This window comes from Cydia amplana, chromosome 22 (assembly GCF_948474715.1).
Source record: "Cydia amplana chromosome 22, ilCydAmpl1.1, whole genome shotgun sequence".
NCBI classification, from domain to species: Eukaryota; Metazoa; Arthropoda; class Insecta; order Lepidoptera; family Tortricidae; genus Cydia; species Cydia amplana.
The window spans coordinates 3,416,041-3,441,006 of NC_086090.1; the positions used below are offsets into that span (position 1 = coordinate 3,416,041).

The 24,966-nt window shown below is 39.2% G+C and overlaps 1 protein-coding gene across 1 annotated transcript; it reads right to left on the reverse strand.

The window, feature by feature from the left end:
* Window positions 1-6,078: 6,078 nt before the first annotated feature.
* On the reverse strand, window positions 6,079-20,720 carry LOC134658494 (uncharacterized). The gene is made up of 2 exons (XM_063514181.1): window positions 20,701-20,720; window positions 6,079-6,496 (listed from the first exon to the last, which is right to left on the reverse strand). The coding sequence occupies exons 1-2, from the start codon at window positions 20,718-20,720 to the stop codon at window positions 6,079-6,081; spliced, it is 438 nt and encodes a 145-aa protein (XP_063370251.1).
* Window positions 20,721-24,966: the final 4,246 nt, after the last annotated feature.

Consider the following 24,966-nt stretch of genomic DNA (forward strand, 5'->3'; position numbering starts at 1 on the left):
AGCTTTATTGCTTAATAAGTATAAAAAAGTTTGCTGAATAAAAACGAAACAGCAGGCTCAGCCATACATTTTCGCCGCGCGGTAGAAAGAGAGGGTTACGCCTTACGCCTTACGCCTTACGTTGTCTCGAGTTTAACATTTTTTCCCCACCTCAAAAAGTGCACAGCGCCGCTAAAGAAGTTTTCACTTCAAAAACCCCACCACCACCACACACCACCAGCACCACGTTAAAGATTTGAATCTACTAAGGGTCGGTTGCACCAAACCGTCCGTCACCGTTAAAGCGTTCGCTAAATTTGATTGTATAGGAAGTTTCATACTACACTGCGGATTGACGTTGATCAGGGGCCCATTTCACGAACGATATTAGACTAATATTATTCGTCCACGAACTGTCAAATCGTATAGGTTGTCATGACAACACACTAATAATATTAGACTAATATCATTCGAGAAATGGGCCCCAGTCCGCTAAATGTGGTTAGTGTGGTTGTGGTTTAACTGAGCTGTCATGGCTGCGTGTCTAACCTTCAATGGCCGCCGTTGCCATATCAAACTGGCCACAATTTTTGCCAGCTACTCTGTTGATATCTACGCTGCGGCGAGCACGAAGAAGTTAGTGAATAACTCTTATTGTAATGTTCGTCGCGCCCTATATACGACCCACCATGTAGATGTGGATATAGTAAGATTTCTCCACATGCAAAGCGTAAAAAAATATACAAAGCAACTTTTTTACTTAGCATCAATAAGAGATTATTTTTTTGCCCATAAAAACCTGAAGTATGTACAATTTAATTATATAATTTGGGTCGTACTCAGAGAAAATAACTCGATTCAACACAAGAGCAATAAAAGTCGACAGTGACTCATTTTCACTGTACTAGCTCATATCTTTGTCTTCTGGACTACAATATTCGTCTGAATTACTTCTAATACTCGTAAGTACTCTATTTAGCCTCATACCCGTACTTAAGATTATTGATTATCCTCGGCTTAACCCAGTTCGGCAGAAAAACTAATTTCGCTTACCATAAACCATAAGCGATATTCGGCATCGGCTTGTCATCACTCAAACGGGATCAGCAAGGATTAGGTACTGTGTTCACGTTTTTATCACTTACAGAGAAATAGTCTAAAGGACGACTCACGTTAAAACGGCACGGGTCCGGGCCGAGACGTCCGACGCTTGATTTCTATGATGGGTTATTGGTGGATCAGGCGGCCTGCCAAGGTGACGATCGCTTACGCTTCGCCATCGAATCGCTTTGCGTCTCACTATCAATCTTCCATATTGTGACAGTGACAGTTTCGTTCGCTACGTAGCGTTAACGATTGGCATGTTGTCGGGGCTGGTCACCCCGACGAAGCCATAAAGGGGCTGACTAGTATTTGTGTAGCCCTTGGAGGATATAATCAAACGGAGACGCCATGTCTGTAATTTTCTGTACAAAACAGTCTGCCGATTTTTGCGGGGGAGGGGAACGTCAAATGTATGCGTAACGTAAAAATAGCCATGTCAGATAAACGTCAGTCCATACATTGTGTATGACCGTTGGCCGCCTATTTTCGACAGAGGGGAAAGCCTGTTAATGGCTACTCCGTTTAGTTGTATCCTCCAAGGTGTAGCCATTTAAAATTACTAGTATACTGTGTACAGTATGTTGCCATACGAATAATAAATAAATAACTGGTAGCCTTGAGGCGAACGCTCGGAAAGTGATAGTAAATAGTAACGCATACGGCGCGCTTTCGATACGGGCTCCAGCATCTATCATCACTAGTTTATTCAGATGTTACACAGTTTTACGCAACTGCCAAAGGACGGGGTTGGATTTTATGTTTTTATATGTACTTATATGGTTTTTACGGCCTACAGTCTACCATTACCCATACCGGTAGCGTTTGCCAGATTACAAATAACTCTCTATCATTCGAATACGCAAGAGTGATAAAGAAGCAGATAAAAAAAATTATATTTTCGTTTTTGTGGTATGGCCTCAGATTCGTCTTAGATCTGGGAGTAACACAGGAGTCTGTGCAGAAACAGAAGAGTCGTGGTATGTATACAATACATTCCACGACTCTTCTCTTTCCGAACAGACTCCATATTAGAATTGCTTCCGAAGCCTAATCGCAGTTGGGTTTTTATTTCTTATATAAGTAGGTGGGTATAATTGAGATAGTTATACGTGTTGAATATTATAACAAAACCAAGATAAATAGATAGAAAATGCGCAAAATTCCAGTCTTAACTATAATTTAAAGAATGCATTATTAAGTTTTCTACCACAGCTCGCTCAATTTACCTAACGAAATGATGATAATATTCTAAAAGTTTTATTCGTCTTTGCACTCGTTAGCACGAGTGTACTATGGGAGACAAAATGTCCCGCGTTTGAACGTCAAAATGAGAGAAATTGTCTTCGAGGCTAGAGGGTCGCGACTAGGGTTTGCTCCCGGTACTGAGTTTGGCGACAAGCGCATTTGGTCGAAGTTTTGTTGACTTTTGTTCTAAAAGAAAGATAATTTTCCATATTTTATATTTATTTCATACTACAACACTTTTTTGTTTAAGTATAATTTGAATCTTGAGTTTCATGATCATGCCATTAATATCAAAATTATTATATTTTTTCACAATGACTTGTTTGTTCTCTTAAGTTAAACGAAAATCCGACAGAAAAAAATCTAAGCCTAAGATTGTACGATCACGACCACGCTTTGTAGGCGGGGTTTCGGGAACTCTATTGTAGACCTCCGATACCCCGTCGGCGATGCTCTTGCGAGCTCACCATATAGTTTATAGTTTATAGTTTATTTATTGTAGGTAATACACAAAAGCATTTACAGGGGTGCAAAGATTATCCTAATTATGTACAATTGACAAAGTGTAGGTACCTCAGCTAAAAAATATATATTGTGTCAGATTGCTCTGGTTCCTACACTAGGCTCAGCCTGTCTCGTAGGTAACCCAGACTCAAGAGAGTTTATACAATTGAAACTTAAAGCCAAGGAAGAGGAAATACTAACAGAAATTACTCTTACATTTTTACAATAAATTAAATTAAAAAAACAAATCTTGTGAAACTATCTTAAATTATAATAAAACTAAAATTTACCTAAAAAAATCTAAACTTATCCATCAGCGTGCGACTCAGTCAAGTTAATTGTTGCTAGTGAATGTGTGTTTGTGTTTGTGTATATATATAAATGTATGTGTGTGTGTGTATGTGAAAGGAAAAAGTAGTTATTTATCAACTTTTAGCAGTTCTTCTATGTCCTCGTAGGAAAAGGAGCTGAGCCATGAAGATATTTTTTTCTGAACTTCCCTAACCGTTAATTTTTTGATGAGGATTTTGCTGTTGACTTTGTTGTAGACAAACGGATGGATGAAATTAGGCAGACGTTGAGCGAAAGCTGAAACAGTCGGGGGAACTGGGACTTTGAACGTGCGTTTTTGTAGCATGCAGTCGTAGTTGGAGGACTTCAAGACTTCTCCGTGAATCCTGGACACCACACGGAGGATAAAAATACCACGAACACTGAGGACATCCAGATCGCTGTACACTAGTTTGGTAGGGTATCTAATTGGTTTTCGAAGGGATACCTTGATAACAGCACGTTGCGCCCTCTCCAGAGAAATCAAGTAGGTTTTGCATGCTCCGCCCCAAGCAGTTATGCAGTATGCTAGTACAGATTGGCAGATGCTAATGTAGACTGTTCTGAGCAATGCTTTGTTTGCGGAGTTACGTAAAATTTTAAAAACGTAAATAAGTTTGCGTACCCGATTTGCTGTGGTTTTTATGTGCTCTTTGAAATCCAGCTTCTCGTCAATTACTACCCCAAGATATTTTACGGAAGTAGCCCTGTCGATCGGCTGGCAAGAACAGGAAGACGTTGGTGATTGGGTTCGGTTACAAGTGTGAATTTTGATACTGGGTGAAATAGTAGGAGCTGAGGCTTTTGTTTTATGAAAACATATGAGTTTTGTTTTTGTAGTGTTTAGTGTGAGCAAGCTGCGTTTTAGCCAGTCAGCTATAGCACCCAGCCCTCTCTCTGCGGCTTCGGCAACATTTGTCCAGCTGCGATCGTGGAAAATAATTGCCGTGTCGTCGGCATAGCAAATTATATCAGCGTTGGGTATATTGCCTGAAGCTATGTCATTAATGTAAACATTAAATAATATAGGAGCCAATACACTACCCTGCGGGACTCCGAAACCGATTTCCATATGGTTACTTATGTCTTGGTCTATCTTGACTCGCTGTGTTCGGCCTGACAGATAGCTGCTAAACCATTTCAAGGCGATCCCTCTCACTCCTATGAGTTCTAGTTTTTTTAGTAGGATTGGGATTGAGACAGTGTCGAACGCCTTGGTTAGGTCCAGGAAGACACCGATGCAGCTTTCGTTATTGTCGAGGTATCCTGATATTAACTTTGTCATGAGTACCACTGCGTCTTCAGTCGACCTGTTTTCGCGAAAGCCAAACTGCCGATTTGAGATTATGTTATATTTTTCCAGGAAACTGACCAAGCGTTTACTGACCAATTTTTCTAGGATTTTTGAGAGAGCCCCGAGCAAGGAAATTGGTCTGTAATTGCTAGGGTTAGATTTGTCCCCTGCTTTGTATAGTGGTATGACCGCCGCCTCTTTCCAATCATCCGGAAAGATACCCTCGGCTAAACTAAGGTTGAAAATGTGTGCAAGGGGAGTGATAATGTAGCTTTTGATAGCCTTTAGCAGACGATTTGTGATCCCGTCTAGACCAGAAGAGCTATCTGGTTTCAGGCTATTTATTATCGACTCAACCTCTGATTCGCTGGTTGCAATTAGGAACAGAGATTGAGGCGGAGAAACATTTGATGACATTTCACGCGCAAGGTCCTCATGAGTTTTGTTAGTGGTTATAAGCACATCGTTGGCCAGTCTTTCACCAACTCTTGCGAAGAACTGATTACAGTAATCGAGAGATTCGCCAACTGTACTCTTAATTTGCGTTAGATCGGTTGGCTTTTGTACATTTTTCGTCGTGTAAGTGATATTCTTGATTGAATTCCAGAGTTTTTTTGGGTTATTCTTATTTTCATCAAGCTCGGCTGATTCGTAGTTATATTTTAGTTTCCGTAGAAGCCCGTTGTGAAATTTTTTGTAGCGGATGTAAATTTGTTTCAGGATTTGATCATTTGGATTTTTGCGGCATTTTTGATGGAGATGATCTCTATGCCTTGAGCACCGTATAAGCCCGGGGGTCATCCAGGGCTTAATCGTAAACTTGGACCGGCTAATGGCTACATGTGATGAGTGTTTGGAAATAACGTCAAGCAGCAGTCGATTGAAGGCATTAACGGCTTCTTGCATTGTGAGTGCGGAAGTAACTCTGGTCCAGTCGAAGTTTCGAAGTTCATTCTCAACTCCTTCAGTATCAATCTTCTTCACAAATCGTTTGTTTTGGATTTGTTTTGACGTTTTTGTGCTTATACCTGTCACAATCAGATCGTGGTCTGTGATGTCTGATTTACAAACGACCGTTGCCGCCTGCAATCTTGCAGTGACATGAACGTGGTCCAGACAAGAATCGCCACGGGTAGGCTTGGTCACCGTTTGCTTTAAGTCTAGTTCCGCTAACATACATAGGTAGTTCGCGCATGTGCCAAGTTGTGAGATATTATCTGACAGTGTGTTTATATTTATGTCTCCTGCAACTATCACGCAGGGGGAGCGTTTTATTGACTGTACTACAGTCATAAGCGAGTTGGAAAAATTTGTGGTGTCATTGAACGATGGTGACCGATATATGCCCAGAACATCAAATCGATTTTTGACTGCCACATGTAGGCAATCGGCATCACGAAAAGTAGGCTCAGAGACTTGTGGCATCCAAGAATTATTTACGTACATGACAACACCACCGGCTTTGTTTGTAGATTTGTGTGTTCGGAATCATATCGGTGTCATATGGGGCTGCTCTAGCAGCTTACTCCGCTGAAGACACCTCGGAACACTTGAGGGTCTTCCAGCTCGAAACCTCTTCAGGCGAGTGATGGAACTCCCGACCCATCACCCGCAGGTTCCCGTTAAGGCGGCATTAGCCTTGCTGCGAAGGCTCTTCTCCGCCTACCTGGCCTCCTTCGGCGCTGAGGGAGCGAGTTCGCGTCGTCCTCGCGCGATCGTTCTGCGGCTTCCTTTTGTGTCAGAACGGTGACGCTAAAGGAAGCCACTGCCGCCCATGCCTCTTCACTGCTAATCATTCGGCGTATTAGCGCCGGCAGTGAGAGGTCTCCTCCTACAGCCGCGGACAGGGCAGCGCGAGGCTCCGCCCACGCAGGGCATATCTCGCGTGTGTGTTGTGCCGTGTCCACGGCTCTTCCATCACAATGGTGGCACGCTGTCGTCGGCTCTCGTCCCACCCTCTCACACAGGTACCAGCCGAAGCAGCCGTGCCCCGTCAGGAGCTGTGTGAGGTGGAAGGAGGGTGCACATATTATGTCGCTCCTTAGGTGTTTCCATTCATTGTGGGATATAAACAACACAATCCCGACCTGAATATTGCGATCAACCTCACTTATAATAAGTAAATGCAAAAGTAAATCTGTACCTATGTACAGTCAGCAGCAATAGTTGCTAAGCGGGCGAGGTGTTCAAAATGATCTTGACGCGACTTTATTGTTAAGAGAATAAGAGCGCGTCAAGGTAATTTTGAACACCTCGCCCGCTTAGCAACTATTGCTGCTGACTATATGTTACCTCTTGACGCTTAATCCGCCGAACCGGTTTAGTGACGAAATTTTGTGAAACAACATTCCACAAAGAATGCAAATAATGAATCTGGCAGCTCAACTCAAACTCCACCTCACAGAAGACCACAGCCGTAATACTTACTTTGTAGTGTACGAGTTGGTACTAGCCTAATCCTTAAGTTACGATTCCCACCGACCGGCTGGAGTTGGGCCGCGCCGGAATGATTTTTCAGTGTACCTATTTACATAATGTGTGGCAGAAGCGATAGAATCCGTCCGGAGCCATCCGATCCGCAAGCAGCCGACCGGCTTTGGGCATACAAATATGAAATGCGCTCCGACTCCGACGAATCGTACTTAAATCTGAGTACCTATCTCAAAAAGGTCAAAGTAAATAAAATCATTTAAAGTTTTTGGTAGTATTTATTTAAAAGTCACATTATTTGAGAAGTGTTATCAACACTCGACTGTCCTTGCACGGAGTAGGTTCCCAACTTGAGCCCTTCTATGTCCTCCGTGATGGCAGGAGGGCTGCGGTTAGCAGCAGCATGCTTAGGTGTAGAGAATACCTCCGTGTTTGATGATAGGCTTGTGCATGATTGTCATTCAATCTATCTTCGAAGCCAGCAATGCAGCGGCTAGCCAGCCATAAGGGAGATATGTCGGGGATTAGCATAAGATATTTAGTCTGTAAATAAGATTTAAAAGGAATGTAATTTTTTTGCAAAAGACAACGGAAAAGAGCTTTATGAAGATTGAATTGTGTACGTAAGTACTTACAACTTGACTTCTTCGTAAAGATGGTATTTTGTTAGCCAAAACTTTTAACAAAACGCCAATTATTCGTAAGGAGTTGTATTTTAATGATTAGGTAGGTAATCTTTAGATAATTATAATAATATATTCCAACTTGTAACGACAAAGCGAATCAAATTTTGATTGACAGTATTGACACTGACATTTTCGACTTAAAAATAATATTTGCTATTTCTTATTCTTCATACTGCGAGAAAGAGACAAAGTTATCGTGACTAGGGACGCTCCGTTTCTAAGGCTGACTATTCATTACTTATCCGATTATTATTTTACCGATTCAGTGTTGCCACGAATGAAAAGTTTGTTCCATGTATAAATGGCCACATTGGCTAAGTCGCGCGCGGGATGGCTCTCTCTCGTGGAACTCTTTTTTCTCGATGTGCGAACTCATGCTGCCAAAATCGAGGAATTGACAGATAGAGATAGAAATTTGTGACGGGCGACTGCCGTCTCTCGCGGCGCGAGCTATCCCGCGGGTAATCATGTGCTAGCCGTGCTGGAGTTGGAATAAAAGTAGGCTATTATAGCATTTTTAATTTTATAATTCTCTACTCCCTCGAGCTCGAAATTCAGGCGAAAATTTTATGGACAGGCTAATATGTCTGAGTGAGACTTTCAGAGACGTTCTTCAATACCTTGTTTACCATAAGGGCACACGGGGCCCGTGCCCAGGGCCCCCATCCTCAGGGGGCCCCGAACGACAGACAGTAACAGTATATTTGATGACCCATAATTAATAGAAGATCATAGCAGGGCTTGTTAACGTTACCAATTCACATTATAAAGTAACGTTACTTAACGTTAAAATCATAAAAATACCTTATTACCGGTAGTAAATGGTAACGATACTTGATAACTTAACATTATTATAACGTTAGCTAGTTAACGTTAATTTTACCGGTAATTTTACTTTTTATTGCAGGGCTTGTTAACGTTACCTAATTCACATTATAAACTAACGTTACCAAACTAACGTTAACACTATCATTCTTTAAGCTGATATTTGCTTGTAATTTCATACACAATTTTAAGGCCAGTAGACCTTATTGACCATAAATACGGCAGGGCTTTTGTCAAATTGAAATAGAATCAGTCAAAATACATTAAAGATAATTATGTACGTTAGTAAAACTCAAATTTAATTCTAGTAGTTAGAGTTCATAGTCTTTTGTCATTATTCTTTATGTTTATCAAATGAAAGAGGTGGTATTCTACTTGTTTAAGATCTTTGTCCAATATGCATTGCGTCTCACTCTCTCATTAAGCAAAATGTGAGACGCAAATACACAATGGACCGAGATTGGACAGATAAAATACCACCCGGCTGTGTCGGAATATATTTGCCAAAATAAGAAGGTTGCAAAACGTCATAAATTAGTTTGTTAAATATGATGGTATAGCTAATTCGTTACTTGGTCGGTTTATATTAGGTACAGGCGTCTTTGATATAATATACGTCAAGATTATATAGGTTGGATAATGTCTTGATTTTTTTTGTGAAATATGGAGGTGTTGCTGAAATGTAATTTAGTCGGATTATATTAAATGAGACACCTATTTATTGATGTTACTGCTTGCTTGTAAAATAGTCTGGTCAGCACAGTTCATAATGTATGAGAGCTCTACATGAATTCTCACACCAGAGATTTTTTGAGATGTGATAACCTATGTTGCAAATACTATATTTAAAAAGAAATCTCCACAAAATATGTCACATTCTTTTAATAAATCCAAACTATTATTAAAATACAAAAAATATATCAAAACATGAATCCGACACTCGAGATTTTAATATCATTTTATTTTACATTTCCAATTCCCGTTTCATTTACACCCAATATTAAATCTTTTTCCGTAATAAAATGCGTATATAATTACTGTCATCATCTGTATTTATTTTATTTCTTTAACCCCTTATTCATAAACGCGCTACAAACTTCAATTAGCTAATAATAGTAATAATCGTTTGTCCTTATCTGTCACTTTAACTTATGTATTTGTAAGTAAGGGATAAACATAATTGAACTAAATCAGGCCCGTAAAGTTTATGAATAAAGTGGTTAATCTTTATTGCACAAAAGAAAAACCTTATAGTACAAGAGGCGGACTTAATGCCATAAGGCATTCTCTACCAGTTAACGATGGCTTGTCCTCCGGGCCATTTGATCGATGACCTCCTTTGATTATTTATTTTTAATGGACGCCAAAATCCAGACAGGAACTTCGATTTTGACATTTACCACAGTAATGCAGTCGGTAGCAATGTGGCGCTTCAAAATTGCTGCAGTCGACTGCATTGCTGTAGAAAACGTGAAAAAGGTCATTCAAAGGGTAATAGGGTTATATACACCGCGGTAATAATATTAAATATAAGATTTAAACCAACGATTTTAGATCCTAATTAGAGTATATAAAGTTATATAACACATAGTCCAAAAACCCTTAATTTAAGAGATATTAATTATTTAAAACAAATCACAAGTTAAAAAATCTCAATTCTAACACACCCTTATACGTGACGTAGCCACCAACTAATTTTACACGCAGACGCACTAACTGCATGGTTATTAGCCAAATTCGAACTTCTAACGAAATTTTGTTCTGTTCTCAATCACGAGAGTGCAAACTATTTACCTTCACGATAACTGGGTGATAGTTTGACGAAAATGACGAAATTGATGTCAAGATATGCGCAAGATAAAATCTTTAAATTTGATTGACTGTAATAAATAAAATTCGCCATGCCGCATTATCCTCCGGCTCATTTAGCGGATATTCACTTTGTGTACGGATTTGGAAACCCGAAGAACTATGTGCTTCCGGCACGACGGACCCACTTCAGCCTCGTTCCCAGTTCGTAAATTGGCTAGACGAACAATACCCTGAGAGGTGGATTGGCCGTGGAAGCAACGTCCTAACCTGGCCCGCCCGGTCACCCGACTTAACGCCATTGGTTTTTTTTCTATGGGGAACTCTGAAAGATAAGGAAGGAATACTCAACACCAGTGAAGTCTGGAGAAGAATTATTAATAAAAATTCGAACGGCTTCCGAAGAAATAAAGAACACTTTTGTAAACCTAAATAATGAAATCCGTTTAAAATTAAATCTTTGTGCTGAAAACGGTGGTACACACTTCGAAAACCTAATTCATTCTTCTTCTTCAACCTAGCGTTTTCCCGGTCTAGCGCCAGGGTCCGCTTTCCTGCTCAGCCTTCTCCACTTTGCCCGGTCTTCGGCATCCTCAGGTGTGAAAACCTAATTCATTAAATTAATAAAAAAGCGTAATTGTTTAACATAGTTGTTTATTTTACTTTACTCAGTATAAATCAACACATCGAGAATTTAAAATACGTACTGATAAGCATGATCGATATTTTAACAAAAGGTCATTCATTGATTTTAACAAAGTAATCATCCCTTTCCAGCTGTAGTATGAGTTAAAACAATAAGAGACATGATTTCTTTCGGATATAATCATGGTTAATGGCTTTGGTTATCTCACTCAAAGGAAAAGATTTTATCGCAAAGTTTCAACAATAATAACTGCACTGTACCTACTGTTGTAGTAATTAATAAAGTTTTGATACAATTTGTGGTATTTTGAGGTGCCAATCAATTGAAATAATTTCAACGTAAACATGATCCTAGACATAACTTGACACTTCTTGTCATGGAACACATGTCACTGCATTCGCCGTGCATCGTATGATATCGGAGTGATTCGTGAAATGTCATGCTCGCTCTCTGTTTCTCTACTTGAGATTAATTAAACTCGCTCACTCTCTGAATAAAGGTTTGTTCACAAAGAAGCGGTAAATTAATATGATTTAATTTGTACTGAAATAGTAGTTTAATTAAAATATATAATTGGACCCATGTTGATATAACATTATTTACTTGTACTGTCGTCAAAAATACGTGGTTTAAATCTTTCGGGTTATTAAATCCCGCGGTGTATAAGATGAAATGATGCATTAATAAAACTTTAGTTAACTAACAATATTATATTAAATCATTAACAACTTTGACAGCACGATCTCTTCGCAGGTAGGTGCTCTACACGGAGTTTATATTACAACATTATTTCCAAGAAATAATCTCTCATTATTAAATTATACAACGGGACTTAATCGCGTATCGTTGTATAATTTAATAATGTGTAAAAATCGTGAAAGTTTAAATCAGTGTAATCTCTCATTGTTACGAAAATGTTGGTAGGGTGGCTTTAGGTTACTTTTCGTTCATATCGTCTTGGATATGTGTGAACATGGTGTTAATACACTCAGTATCAATCAACCTGTAAAGATATTGTAGCCTGGCCTTTTCTCGAAAAGTCTTCTAGAAAAATTTACGCTCATGTCGTCTCGGATATGAGTATATTTGGTATCAGTGCATTCAGTATAACATCCTGAACACAAATATATGAGATGACAAGCGCGAAAGTGGTGAGGGTAGTTACTGTGATGCAAAGTTTTTACCATTTTTCTTTTAAACATACCATGTGGGGTACCAAATGAAAGGGCCTTGTGAGTAGATCACAAATATATAACATACTGTAACACTTTTACTACTTAATCCAACAAATTATTTGAAAACGTTCAAAAATTTCACAATGAGTTGATTTCCAACTGCTCTAAATTGACTAAGATAACTTGATCCCAAGTTTCCTTGCAATTATACGTAATCGAGGGCCAGGCTCATACTAGTTCTCATGTCGCGATGCGCTATCGCTAACAAAAACTAAGCGTTACGAATTGCTGACATTTGCTTCTTTTAGTTTCTCTACTCAAGCATCGGATGACAGGATCGTTGAAAAGGGACAAACATATCCTTTGACGTTACGTTACTCTTCTCGTGAATTGTCAAATTTTAAAATTCGAAATTAGCTTTGGAATTTGTCCGGGTGGCTATTCGACGTATAACTTGGTGGACGGTACTTACTAACCAAATAAGCTTGAGATCCAGTATCATAGATAGTTGTAAGACTTTAAGGGTCTATTTATATCTGACTGTGCATCCTGTATTCTAAACGTTTTGTGAATAGATATAAAAATTGACACCTATCATTTTTCACATAAACACAGACACTTTATGCATTGAATTATTAAACCTTAACGCAATGCCATAAGTCATAAGGAATATTTTCCTAATATACCTTGATGCTAATTCGAACTTTGTTATAAAAGATGTCATTTTATATCATTCGCGCGTGCATTTCACTCGTACTAGATGAAATATGTATTGGTGCGAGCGAGACGGTTGGGCGAATGATAACAAAATGATATCTTTTTGACATCTTAAACAAAGTTTGACTTGGCCTCTGTGGAAGCCTGGAAATACAGCATACTTCATTGACTTTTTATGCTGGAAATTGATTTAATTATTGCGAGAAAAATAAGTATGTAGTCTTCAATAACTTGTACAGTTATGTACTGCCAAAAAACTAGAAGTGTCCATTAATTGTGTAGAACATTATTTGCTGTTTGTTTCCAAAATCATGCTGCTATTCTGCGAATATAGCAGTTCCTCGGGCAGATAAATTAAACATGATCGAAACAAATACTATTAAATTAACCACAATAGTAAACTTTTCTCTCAGTGTGGGATATTCTCGGTCATGGAAAACTTACAAAATTATTGTTTTTTTCATTAAATCTATAATTAATATTATTGTCGGGAGAAATTCTGACCGTGTAGTCGTGTAAGCTTCATAGCCCATTCTTCAAAAAAATTCTAGTTAGAAATTACTGTTTAGGTAGTATAAAATATAAAATAAAAAAAAATGTTATTTCTAAAAAACGGGAACAGATATCAAGTTGTTAATTCGCAGACGGGTATTCAATATGTTATATAATTCACCCGTGTAGAAACATTTTACTGTGCAATTAATGTAACTTTAACTTTATATTGACTCCACTATTAGTAATTCGGTATTGTTAGATTACAAAGTAATCTGGGAATCGGTAATCAGATTACAAAGTAATTTCGAGTAATCGTGGAACCAGGAATCAATTACGAAATGCCCATCTCCATTTAAAATGTCTTTGTCTCACGGAAGTTTTGTTATTAAAATTGCCCATCTCTGCTTGAGAGTGAATGAACATTCGCTCGATTGTCAACGATGATGGCACCTATCAGTTAATCAAACGGTAAATAAGCAGCTGTTAACGTTACCTACTAACGTTAACAATGGTGTATCGATACCTTTGACTTAACGTTAGCTCAAATTGACAGCTGCTAACGTTACCATTTTGTTACCGGTAAAGAGTAGTATAACTAACGGTACCTGGTCTAACGTTAGTTACAACTTAACGTTAAATCTGTCACCTTGTGGTAACGATACCAACTTTTTAACGGTATTTAAAGCCCTGGATCATAGTAGAAACATTTAAGTTTAATTTCTTTACTTTCAATAGGGGCCCCAAATTCGTATATGCCCAAGGGCCCCAGCATAGGTTAAGACGGCCCTGGTCGTTCTTGCAAACTATTGCGAATCAGTTTAGACGAACCGTTTGTTTTATAATAACGTTTTATAGGAACCTACTTAATATTAAAAATGCAAAAGTAACTCTGTAAGTTAATCGCTAAACCAATTTAGATGTCCTATTAATCTGGTGTGAATATATGGTTTACTAGCGACCCGCCCCGGCTTCGCACGGGTTAACAAATTATACATAAACCTTCCTCTTGAATCACTCTATCTATTAAAAAATACCGCATCAAAATCCGTTTCGTAGTTTTAAAGATCTAAGCATACATAGGGACAGACAGCGGGAAGCGACTTTGTTTTATATTATGTATGTAGTGAAGTCAAAAGTTTCTTCAACCAGAAACGTCACTTTTGATTTTGACACAGACAGATCATATCCATAACAAACCCAGATCAAATTCAGAACCCGTTATTTCAATCACAATACGCCTCCAGTATTATTCGCCGCCGAGCAAAAATGCACGTGAAAAATCAGAAATTAAATTTAAACCCCGCTCTCCAGCTCATCAGTTAAAGTATCTCCATCCTTTAATACGTAGATCTCGAGTAACCTGATAACAGTTGCAATTACCGCGCCGCAATTAAAACTTACCCCCCCCCTCCTCCCACCACCAACCCCCTACCTGCACCCTCGACTCAAAAAACTTCCCGCAACTTTCTCTTTGAATTGCGACGATGAGCTGTTTCTCGACGTTTGAATTCATTATTACCGCAGACCGTAATTGAAGTAGATTATCCCGACTAGAACAATTACACACCCGGAAACAACGTTATACCGATAGCGCCGCGTTTCCAGAAACATAAAGGGGCCTACTGATTGCCAGTCCGCCGGACGATATTGGACTATCAGTTGTTCGGAACTGTCATCTTTTTGTTCTAACTGACAGGCCGATACCGTCCGGCGGACTGTGAATCAGTGGGCCCCTTAACACTATAAAAAAAAGAATTAATAAAATTGCACTAATGTTCGTGCTTTGCATGTTGTTTTTTATTGGCACAATGCGTTAAACGCCAGTGTGGCTACCACTAGTTTGGCAATTAATTAAACGCTATCGAGAACGTAACTTACTTTCTATGCATCTCGCTCATGCTCGCATATTAGTGCGAGCGAGATGTATAGAAAGTAAATTACGTAGACGTTAGCGTATATGTCAGTTTTGACACTGTTAGTTACTCATGGTACTGGTCGCTGCCAAGTTTTGTGCGTTGTCATTCAAATGTTCAAAAATCTATGTTTACCTTGGTTGTTATACTATTTGGGCCTTTGGGCTGCCACAATTCAGCTCAAATCAAGTGCTGTTTACAGTTCACGTCCCACGCGCATCGAAGAGTTTGCCACCATTTAGTTTCAGAAACATAAACTTGATATTGTCACACCGATTTTAAGCATCAGCGTCCTAGGGCCTAGACCTAAAAACAAAATTTGTTATCTGCCTCTTTTCGATTTTCGGTTTTCGCAGTAGGGCCTCAGTGCTGCCCCCTAGAATTGACGCACGCTTCCCATAGTAGTCTAGTGTAACAACGGTCCGCGACATCTCCCTACACCCGGTGGCGACTCGTCGACGTCTCCAGATGAATATTTATGATCCTGCTTATCAAATTAATGTTTTAAAAGTTCGCGCGTCCCATCAGATGGTTTTATCACCCTTTTTTATTTGACACTTCTTTCGCCTTCTGGCTTTTACATGAAAGTTACTTATTCTCTTTTTGTCGCGGGTGATGATTTACGTGAAGATTTTTCGTCACTTAATTTTTACTTGAATGTCCAACATTAATTTTCTTGTCGTAAATGCGGTCTATGAATTTGGTTTTTACAAGCACCTGCATGTGGTAACCCTGGAGTTTAAATTATCCAAGTATAAACCGTTATAAGTTAAGTAGTTGTATTTTATTGTATTGTATTGTACTCTGGCAAGCCAGCTTAGAAAAACGTAGGCAAAGGATCGGCTCCCATACCTACAAATTATCAATTTCGCACCTTTATTATTATTATTATTTGTATCTCCTTCGATTTCACGGGCCTTATTATTATTTATTATTAACATACTGTATTTACAGTTTGCCTGCAGGTAAGAGTCTCTACTTACACAATGACATATTATATTTTTAAGTACGTATATTATAGTTATTATATTTTATCTAAACACTTAAGTGACACTTGCACGTGTGCATTGTGCAATTATCACTTAAGTGTTTGCAGTAGGTACAGTTTTAATTTAGGTACTTTTAATTTTTTTCTTATTTGGCTCATGCTGTATATTCTCAGGTAGACTATTCAGGAAATACGGAAGTCTTTTCATTAGAGTTCTGTCACCAAAATAGTTACTAACCCGAGGAACTTCAAATTTTCGCGCGGTTACTGTCCTTGTTTTATGTTTATGTTTATGTTCTACTAATATTGAGCTATGTTCTTCATTGCCATGGTTGTTAACTGCTAAAAGGAATTTATGCTTTAAACTAACTGGTAGCAAATTTTGAATGATTTAGTATAATCGTTTTTACAACCGTTCCTTATTCTAGTTGTCAGTAGACTACCGATAAAAACGAAATCGAAATTTCGTTATCAGCTCTATCGCACGAATATGGAATAAAAGAGATAGAGGGACAGATAATGAAATTTAGATGTTCGCTTTTCGCGATAGGCTCTCTAGGTTATTAGAAAGAGACGCGAATAACATGTAACCCATCACTACACCTTATAAAACAAAGTCCTTCGCCACGTCTGTTGTTTGTTCGCTATAAACTCAAAAACCGGCCAAGTGCGAGTCGGACTCGCGCACGGAGGGTTCCGCACCATCAACAAAAAATAGAGCAAAACAAGCAAAAAAAAACAAACAAAAAAACGGTCACCCATCCAAGTACTGACCCCGCCCGACGTTGCTTAACTTCGGTCAAAAATCACGTTTGTTGTATGGGAGCCCCACTTAAATCTTTATTTTATTCTGTTTTTAGTATTTGTTATTATAGCGGCAACAGAAATACATCATCTGTGAAAATTTCAACTGTCTAGCTATCACGGTTCGTGAGATACAGCCTGGTGACAGACGGACGGACGGACGGACGGACGGACGGACAGCGGAGTCTTAGTAATAGGGTCCCGGTTTTACCCTTTGGGTACGGAACCCTAAAAACTACTGAACGGCTTTTCATGCGGTTTTCACCTATTAATAGCGTGATTCTTGAGGAAGGTTTAGGTGTATAATTTGTAAAGGTTTTGAGTAACCCGTGCGAAGCCGGGGCGGGTAGCTAGTCGCTAGTCACTACATAGTCTAACACAAAGTCGCTTCCCACTGTCTCTGTCCCTATGTATGCTTAGATCTTTAAAACTACGCAACTGATTTTGATGCGATTTTTTTCAATAGATAGAGTGATTCAAGAGAAAATTTATGTATAATTTGTTAACCCGTGCGAAGCCGGGGCGGGCCGCTAGTATTTAGCTTTATAAAACGCGAAGAGTTTTTTACAGTTTGCACATCCAATTGTGAGCCCGCGCCCGGTTCGTTAGTTAGTTTGTTTAGTCCCGCGTAACTCAGTAATCCACTAAATGCTAGATGTTTAAATAAAAATCCTCTTCATTAGTGCACAAAGCTGAACATGGGCGTAGGCAGGTACAGGCAGGGGCTGGAGCTCAAATTTTACATACAATGCATGCCCCTATGTGGCCTCTGCCCCCCCCCCCAGGCCTACCAACTCGCCACCCCCTAGTTCACAGGCTGGCTACGCCCTTAAGCTGAATTAAATAAATGACAGAAGCCGTAGCCAAAGTGACCATCAACAAACGCCAATAGAAATGTAAAAATATACCTATCAGGATGACCGAATTTAGTTTGCAGTAAAATCTTCATTGTCCGCCGGAATAGCGATGCTCGTAATCAATCAAATTGTTCCTAATTAGAATATAAGCAAAAAAAAAAATCTAGTCTAGCATGAGTTGCGTTCTCGCGCGCGACTCATACATCTTGCGCGACTTCAAGTATACTGAAGTATGGAGTCTCGTGCTAGACCGTCTGGTTGGCATATACGAATACTCGTAAGTAGCGTAGGAGGTGTTAATGTTTAATTTAATAGTTATTATATATTGCCACTCGGCTTGGCCCGCTGGGCAGATAGCGGGCCGGAAATCAAAGATATGCCTTTGTTTGTTTCATATATTTCCTGGCTTGCGGCCGCGGGTTATCATCGCTTTCCGTGTGGATGCAGTGGCTTGCACTTCCTTAGAATACAAAATATTTTTCACACCACCTATTCGGAAAAGAGCTTTTTCTTCTCTGCTAGGAGGGATCAAAGTGGCACTTTTCCTCCCTGCTAGGAGGGATCAAAGTAACACTTTTCTGTTCTAGCCACTATTTTTACATTTTTTTGCACATTATTTTTTTAGCTTAAATAATCTGTTTAAGCATGAGATTGTATCAACACTAAGATTTTTTTATTTTCCTCATAGTTGATGTGAAAAGCAGTATGTGTCAGTGTCACACGGTATCAAAATTATTTCGTCTTGGGCGTTAACACTTGAATCCCTCATTACGCTCAGGATTCTACTTTAGAATCCCGAACGTAGTGAGGACAATAACAACAAAAGTACCAAAACAAAGTTAGTTTCTACTTGAAAAACACCTTACAACTTTACCAATTGCCTGAATTATCTACCTTATACGCATATTCTCTTGTAAATCGCTTCGTATGGAAGGGCTAATGAGGAAGTTAGGGCATGTTGGTACCCACAAAGAGAAGAACGTCGCGATGCGGGCCCGGGGATGTTTGCGTCAATCAGTGTAGAACGTTCCCATTGGTTATTAGGTACGAGTTGATTCATGCCCAGTGTAGCGGAGTCTGGGTTCGATTTCAGGGTGTCTCTTCATAATCATGTAGTACTTACAATGGCCAATGGAAACGCTGGGAAGATGACATCAAAAAAGTGGCTGGCCCATGATGGATTAGACTTGCAAGAGATAGGGAGAAATGGCAATCTTTAGAGGAGGCCTTTGTCGAAAGACAAGCTGTTGTTACAAAACCCAATCGTCGGAAAAGAAATACCTAACATTATCATCACTTTAGAGCAGCAATAAAGGCTTATTTTATTTATTTATTAGTACTTATCTGCCACCCTGGAATACTTTTACAAATAGGTATAATCAAGGTATAATATTAATATTTACAGTTCGCGGTCCAAAGTTTCTGTCAAACTTGTCAAAGTCAACGCTGTCTTTATAAATAACACATTTCTTTTTGTTTCTTTGTGATCCGATACTTATGATGGCGTATGTACAATTGTACTTATATATTAGAGTTTGTGCGGAAAGAGAAGAGTCGTAGAATGTATTGGGTCCCATACATTTCACGACTCTTCTCTTTCCGCACAGACTATTATAGACTGGTACCTAGTAATGATCCTCTCGCCCGTGATCGGGAGGCGATTGTAATTTCACCGCCCTTATTTGCACCCGCGATGCCAAGTTATCATTAGTAACTCGCGAGCGTTTTCACAGCGATTTTCTAACGGATGGGTGAAAGATATCAAAATGGGCTATTTGGAAAAGCAAATCTTTTACGTTATTCTACTGACTTTCATACACTACAATTTTGTGCATACCGAATTGGCCCCAATATACTTTGACATTTTTGAAGTGAAAACTTCTTTAGCGGTGCTGGGCACTTTTTGAGGTGGGGAAAAAATTATAAACTCGAGACAGCGTAAGGTGATCACGTGACCGTAAGGGGCGTAAGGCGATCACGTGACCGTAAGCCCCGTAAGGTGGCCACTCACAATTTAAATGGCATTTAAATCAATAAAGAAAAACTCAATGTTATTGACATTTACAAATACAACATACAAATACAAATGCATTTATTTCATTACTTTTTACATCAGTTTTACATTTATGTTGCGGACTCCTTTTCAAGACTCTTTACCTATGTTCAAATAATTTGACGTTGTCATGGCAGTATGTAAATAAACATGTCAATGAATAAGTGTGATCTTATTTGAGAATGATAATAATATCATCATCTTCCTCGCGTTGTCCCGGCATTTTGCCACGGCTCATATGAGCCTGGGGTCCGCTTGGCAACTAATCCCAGTAATTGGCGTGGGCACTAGTTTTTACGAAAGCGACTGCCATCTGACCTTCCAACCCAGAGGGTAAACTAGGCCCGTATTGGGATTAGTCCGGTTTCCTCACGATGTTTTCCTTCACCGAAAAGCGACTGGTAAATATCAAATGATATGAGAATGATAATAATATATAATAAATAAATAGAATACCTCCGCTAAACGTATATATCGTGTTACCGGGCGTCGGTAACATAGTGAGGTGAGTTTTCACTTCTATCGGCACTCCCGGAGTGCAACCGTTGTTGCTTGTTTTAATATGATTTCTATGATTGTTGATCATTTTACCAATCTTTTGTTTTCGAATATCATAGCTAATGTAGAATATTTTAATATAATATTACCTACGTTTTGTTTTACTTTATGATTGTAGGTACATAGTTTTAAATTTTACGGACATTTTGAAAAAAAAAGGTGTCTGCAAGAAAAATATTTCTAACAATTTTTGTTAACTTATTTATGGGACATCCTTATCTATTCTTTGGCCATATGCCGTAATCTGCGCTCCGCTGCGGCGCGCCGCGCCGAGCCGCTCCGGCATACCTCTCGACCGGCGCCGCCATTACGTTCAACAAATACTTTCAAAAGAAAGCCCTTCTTTTGTTTACTTTTAAGCGCAAGGACTTAAAAAGACGAAGATAATGAGGAGCAGCACGGCTAGCACATGATGGGCGCGACAGTCGACAGGCGAGAAAATGCCGCGACATAGAGCTCTCTCGCGAATCGGTAGCATAAGAGCCGCGCGACAACCCGCTGTCTCGCGGACAAATGTCAAAGCGACATAATTTTGTGGTTTGACAGTTCCACGCGGGATACTCTCGAAAATCGTAGCACGAGTGTACTATGGGAGACAAAATGTCCCGCGTTTGAACGTCAAAATGAGAGAAATTGTCTTCGAGGCTAGAGGGTCGCGACTAGGGTTTGCTCCCGGTACTGAGTTTGGCGACAAGCGCATTTGGTCGAAGTTTTGTTGACTTTTGTTCTAAAAGAAAGATAATTTTCCATATTTTATATTTATTTCATACTACAACACTTTTTTGTTTAAGTATAATTTGAATCTTGAGTTTCATGATCATGCCATTAATATCAAAATTGTTATATTTTTTCACAATGACTTGTTTGTTCTCTTAAGTTAAACGAAAATCCGACAGAAAAAAATCTAAGCCTAAGATTGTACGATCACGACCACATCAACAAAGCAAACCTTTGGTGGCGAATTGACTGGGGGATAATTAATAGAAACATAAATAATTGATACAAAAATATTACATTGCTAATCCGGGAAACAATTACGTGCTATCAATCAGTGCTAACCCGTTATATTTACACGCGTATTTTTACATGCAATTATTGTTGACAACCTATATTATGTCGCTCCTTAGGTGTTTCCATTCATTGTGGGATATAAACAACACAATCCCGACCTGAATATTGCGATCAACCTCACTTATAATAAGTAAATGCAAAAGTAAATCTGTACCTATGTATAGTCAGCAGCAATAGTTGCTAAGCGGGCGAGGTGTTCAAAATGATCTTGACGCGACTTTATTGTTAAGAGAATAAGAGCGCGTCAAGGTAATTTTGAACACCTCGCCCGCTTAGCAACTATTGCTGCTGACTATATGTTACCTCTTGACGCTTAATCCGCCGAACCGATTTAGACGAAATTTTGTGAAACAACATTCCACAAAGAATGCAAATAATGAATCTGGCAGCTCAACTCAAACTCCACCTCACAGAAGACTACAGCCGTAATACTTACTTTGTAGTGTACGAGTTGGTACTAGCCTAATCCTTAAGTTACGATTCCCACCGACCGGCTGGAGTTGGGCCGCGCCGGAATGCTTTTTCAGTGTACCTATTTACATAATGTGTGGCAGAAGCGATAGAATCCGTTCGGAGCCATCCGATCCGCAAGCAGCCGACCGGCTTTGGGCATACAAATGTGAAATGCGCTCCGACTCCGACGAATCGTACTTAAATCTGAGTACCTATCTCAAAAAGGTCAAAGTAAATAAAATCATTTAAAGTTTTTGGTAGTATTTATTTAAAAGTCACATTATTTGAGAAGTGTTATCAACACTCGACTGTCCTTGCACGGAGTAGGTTCCCAACTTGAGCCCTTCTATGTCCTCCGTGATGGCAGGAGGGCTGCGGTTAGCAGCAGCATGCTTAGGTGTAGAGAATACCTCCGTGTTTGATGATAGGCTTGTGCATGATTGTCATTCAATCTATCTTCGAAGCCAGCAATGCAGCGGCTAGCCAGCCATAAGGGAGATATGTCGGGGATTAGCATAAGATATTTAGTCTGTAAATAAGATTTAAAAGGAATGTAATTTTTTTGCAAAAGACAACGGAAAAGAGCTTTATGAAGATTGAATTGTGTACGTAAGTACTTACAACTTGACTTCTTCGTAAAGATGGTATTTTGTTAGCCAAAACTTTTAACAAAACGCCAATTATTCGTAAGGAGTTGTATTTTAATGATTAGGTAGGTAATGTTTAGATAATTATAATAATATATTCCAACTTGTAACGACAAAGCGAATCAAATTTTGATTGACAGTATTGACACTGACATTTTCGACTTAAAAATAATATTTGCTATTTCTTATTCTTCATACTGCGAGAAAGAGACAAAGTTATCGTGACTAGGGACGCTCCGTTTCTAAGGCTGACTATTCATTACTTATCCGATTATTATTTTACCGATTCAGTGTTGCCACGAATGAAAAGTTTGTTCCATGTATAAATGGCCACATTGGCTAAGTCGCGCGCGGGATGGCTCTCTCTCGTGGAACTCTTTTCTCGATGTGCGAACTCATGCTGCCAAAATCGAGGAATTGACAGATAGAGATAGAAATTTGTGACGGGCGACTGCCGTCTCTCGCGGCGCGAGCTATCCCGCGGGTAATCATGTGCTAGCCGTGCTGAGCGAGGCACACGAGGCAGATAATATCAGAAACCAATAAATAATAAGGACTGGTGACCATAGGGAGTATTACTTCTTTTGATGATTTTTTAATAATTATTTTTTGCTATTTTTATAGATAACTTCTAACGTAATATTACTCGCCTGTATGTAATACATGTATAAATAAGCACATAGAGACAAGTGGAAGGTAGCTGCGTAGCTGGTACTTATAGCACAGGTTTTATAACTAATGTAAGTATCAGCAAAAGATCTTGAACAGAGAATCCTATGTAACATAACTTAAGAAATTATGTACCTATTCGCTAGGTGCACGACTGGTGCTGCCCTCATTTTGGCAGACTTTCTACTTTAAATCTTATGGAGTAAAATTAGTTCAAGCGGCTGCCGCTAGTACTAATGGCGGCCATTCCATAAGATTACCTGTGTTTGTGACGATCAGCGCCACTTTCCCCTCCACCGACTTCGCACCTTGCCAATAAGATGTAACCTTTTGAGCTTAATAAACTTTACTACTGCATTATTTTGCCGCCAAAGTGCAGCGCTAGCGCCTTTAGTAAACCCATGGTATAATAATATGAGTAAACCATAGAGTAACTTATACATACTGTATACCTTAAATTGATTTTTGACAAATTTTCACAGACAATAAAATATGACATTGGCACATCAAGGCGGTTTGTTTACAAAGGGCCTACCGGGAAACGCGAAATCGAAACTCAGTTATCTGCCTCTTTATCGCTCGAATATGCAAGAGTAACAGAGAGGTTAGATAACAAAATTTCGACTCTCTCGTTTGCGGTAGGCCCTTAGATTGTGAGTGATTTTGGGAGTGGCGCCCCCTACGCAGAGTTTCGCGTAATATTCCCTATTGGTGACACCATTTTATTTTTTCATTACCTAGGGCAGGGGCCGGCAAACCGTGGCTCGCGAGCTACACGTGGCGTGGCTCTTTAGACCTGCAATTGAGGCTCTTCCACAACAATTAACTATTAATAAAAATAAATAAATACATTATTTATTCAGGAAGCCAATTTTACAAATTATTATAGTACTATAGTCCCTCTGCCAACAAACTGTTTTGCAGTTTGGCAGAAATATAATTTGTAAAATTAAGTCGTAGTGCTTTATCCTGTCACTGTCACGTCAATAACCGCATCTTATCCGTACCGGATTATCTCCAGTGAAGATAGCCAGTCTTTATTATAGACATTATCTCTGTTAATATTTATTGTTGAGGCGCCCGCTCCTGTCTTCAGGAAATTGCCGCGCTCACAATTCGGATGCCTTTTTTGAGGCGTAATTGCATAAAAAGTGCAATCTCTGAATTCCGTGTAGTTCTTTTACTAAAAGTCTAGCCTCATTAAAGCCGGTACAGTTTCGAGTCACCGAAGTATAGGTTTACAAATTATTATAGTACTATAGTCCCTCTGCCAACAAACTGTTTTGCAGTTTGGCAGAAATATAATTTGTAAAATTAAGTCGTAGTGCTTTATCCTGTCACTGTCACGTCAATAACCGCATCTTATCCGTACCGGATTATCTCCAGTGAAGATAGCCAGTCTTTATTATAGACATTATCTCTGTTAATATTTATTGTTGAGGCGCCCGCTCCCGTCTTCAGGAAATTGCCGCGCTCACAATTCGGATGCCTTTTTTGAGGCGTAATTGCATAAAAAGTGCAATCTCTGAATTCCGTGTAGTTCTTTTACTAAAAGTCTAGCCTCATTAAAGCCGGTACAGTTTCGAGTCACCGAAGTACCTAAGGTTTGTAGAAAAAACATCTAGAACTTTTGATAACAGACGAAAATTGAGATACGTAAAAGAACTACCTACGTAACATAACGGGCATAGTCATTAGTCATGTTAGGTACTCT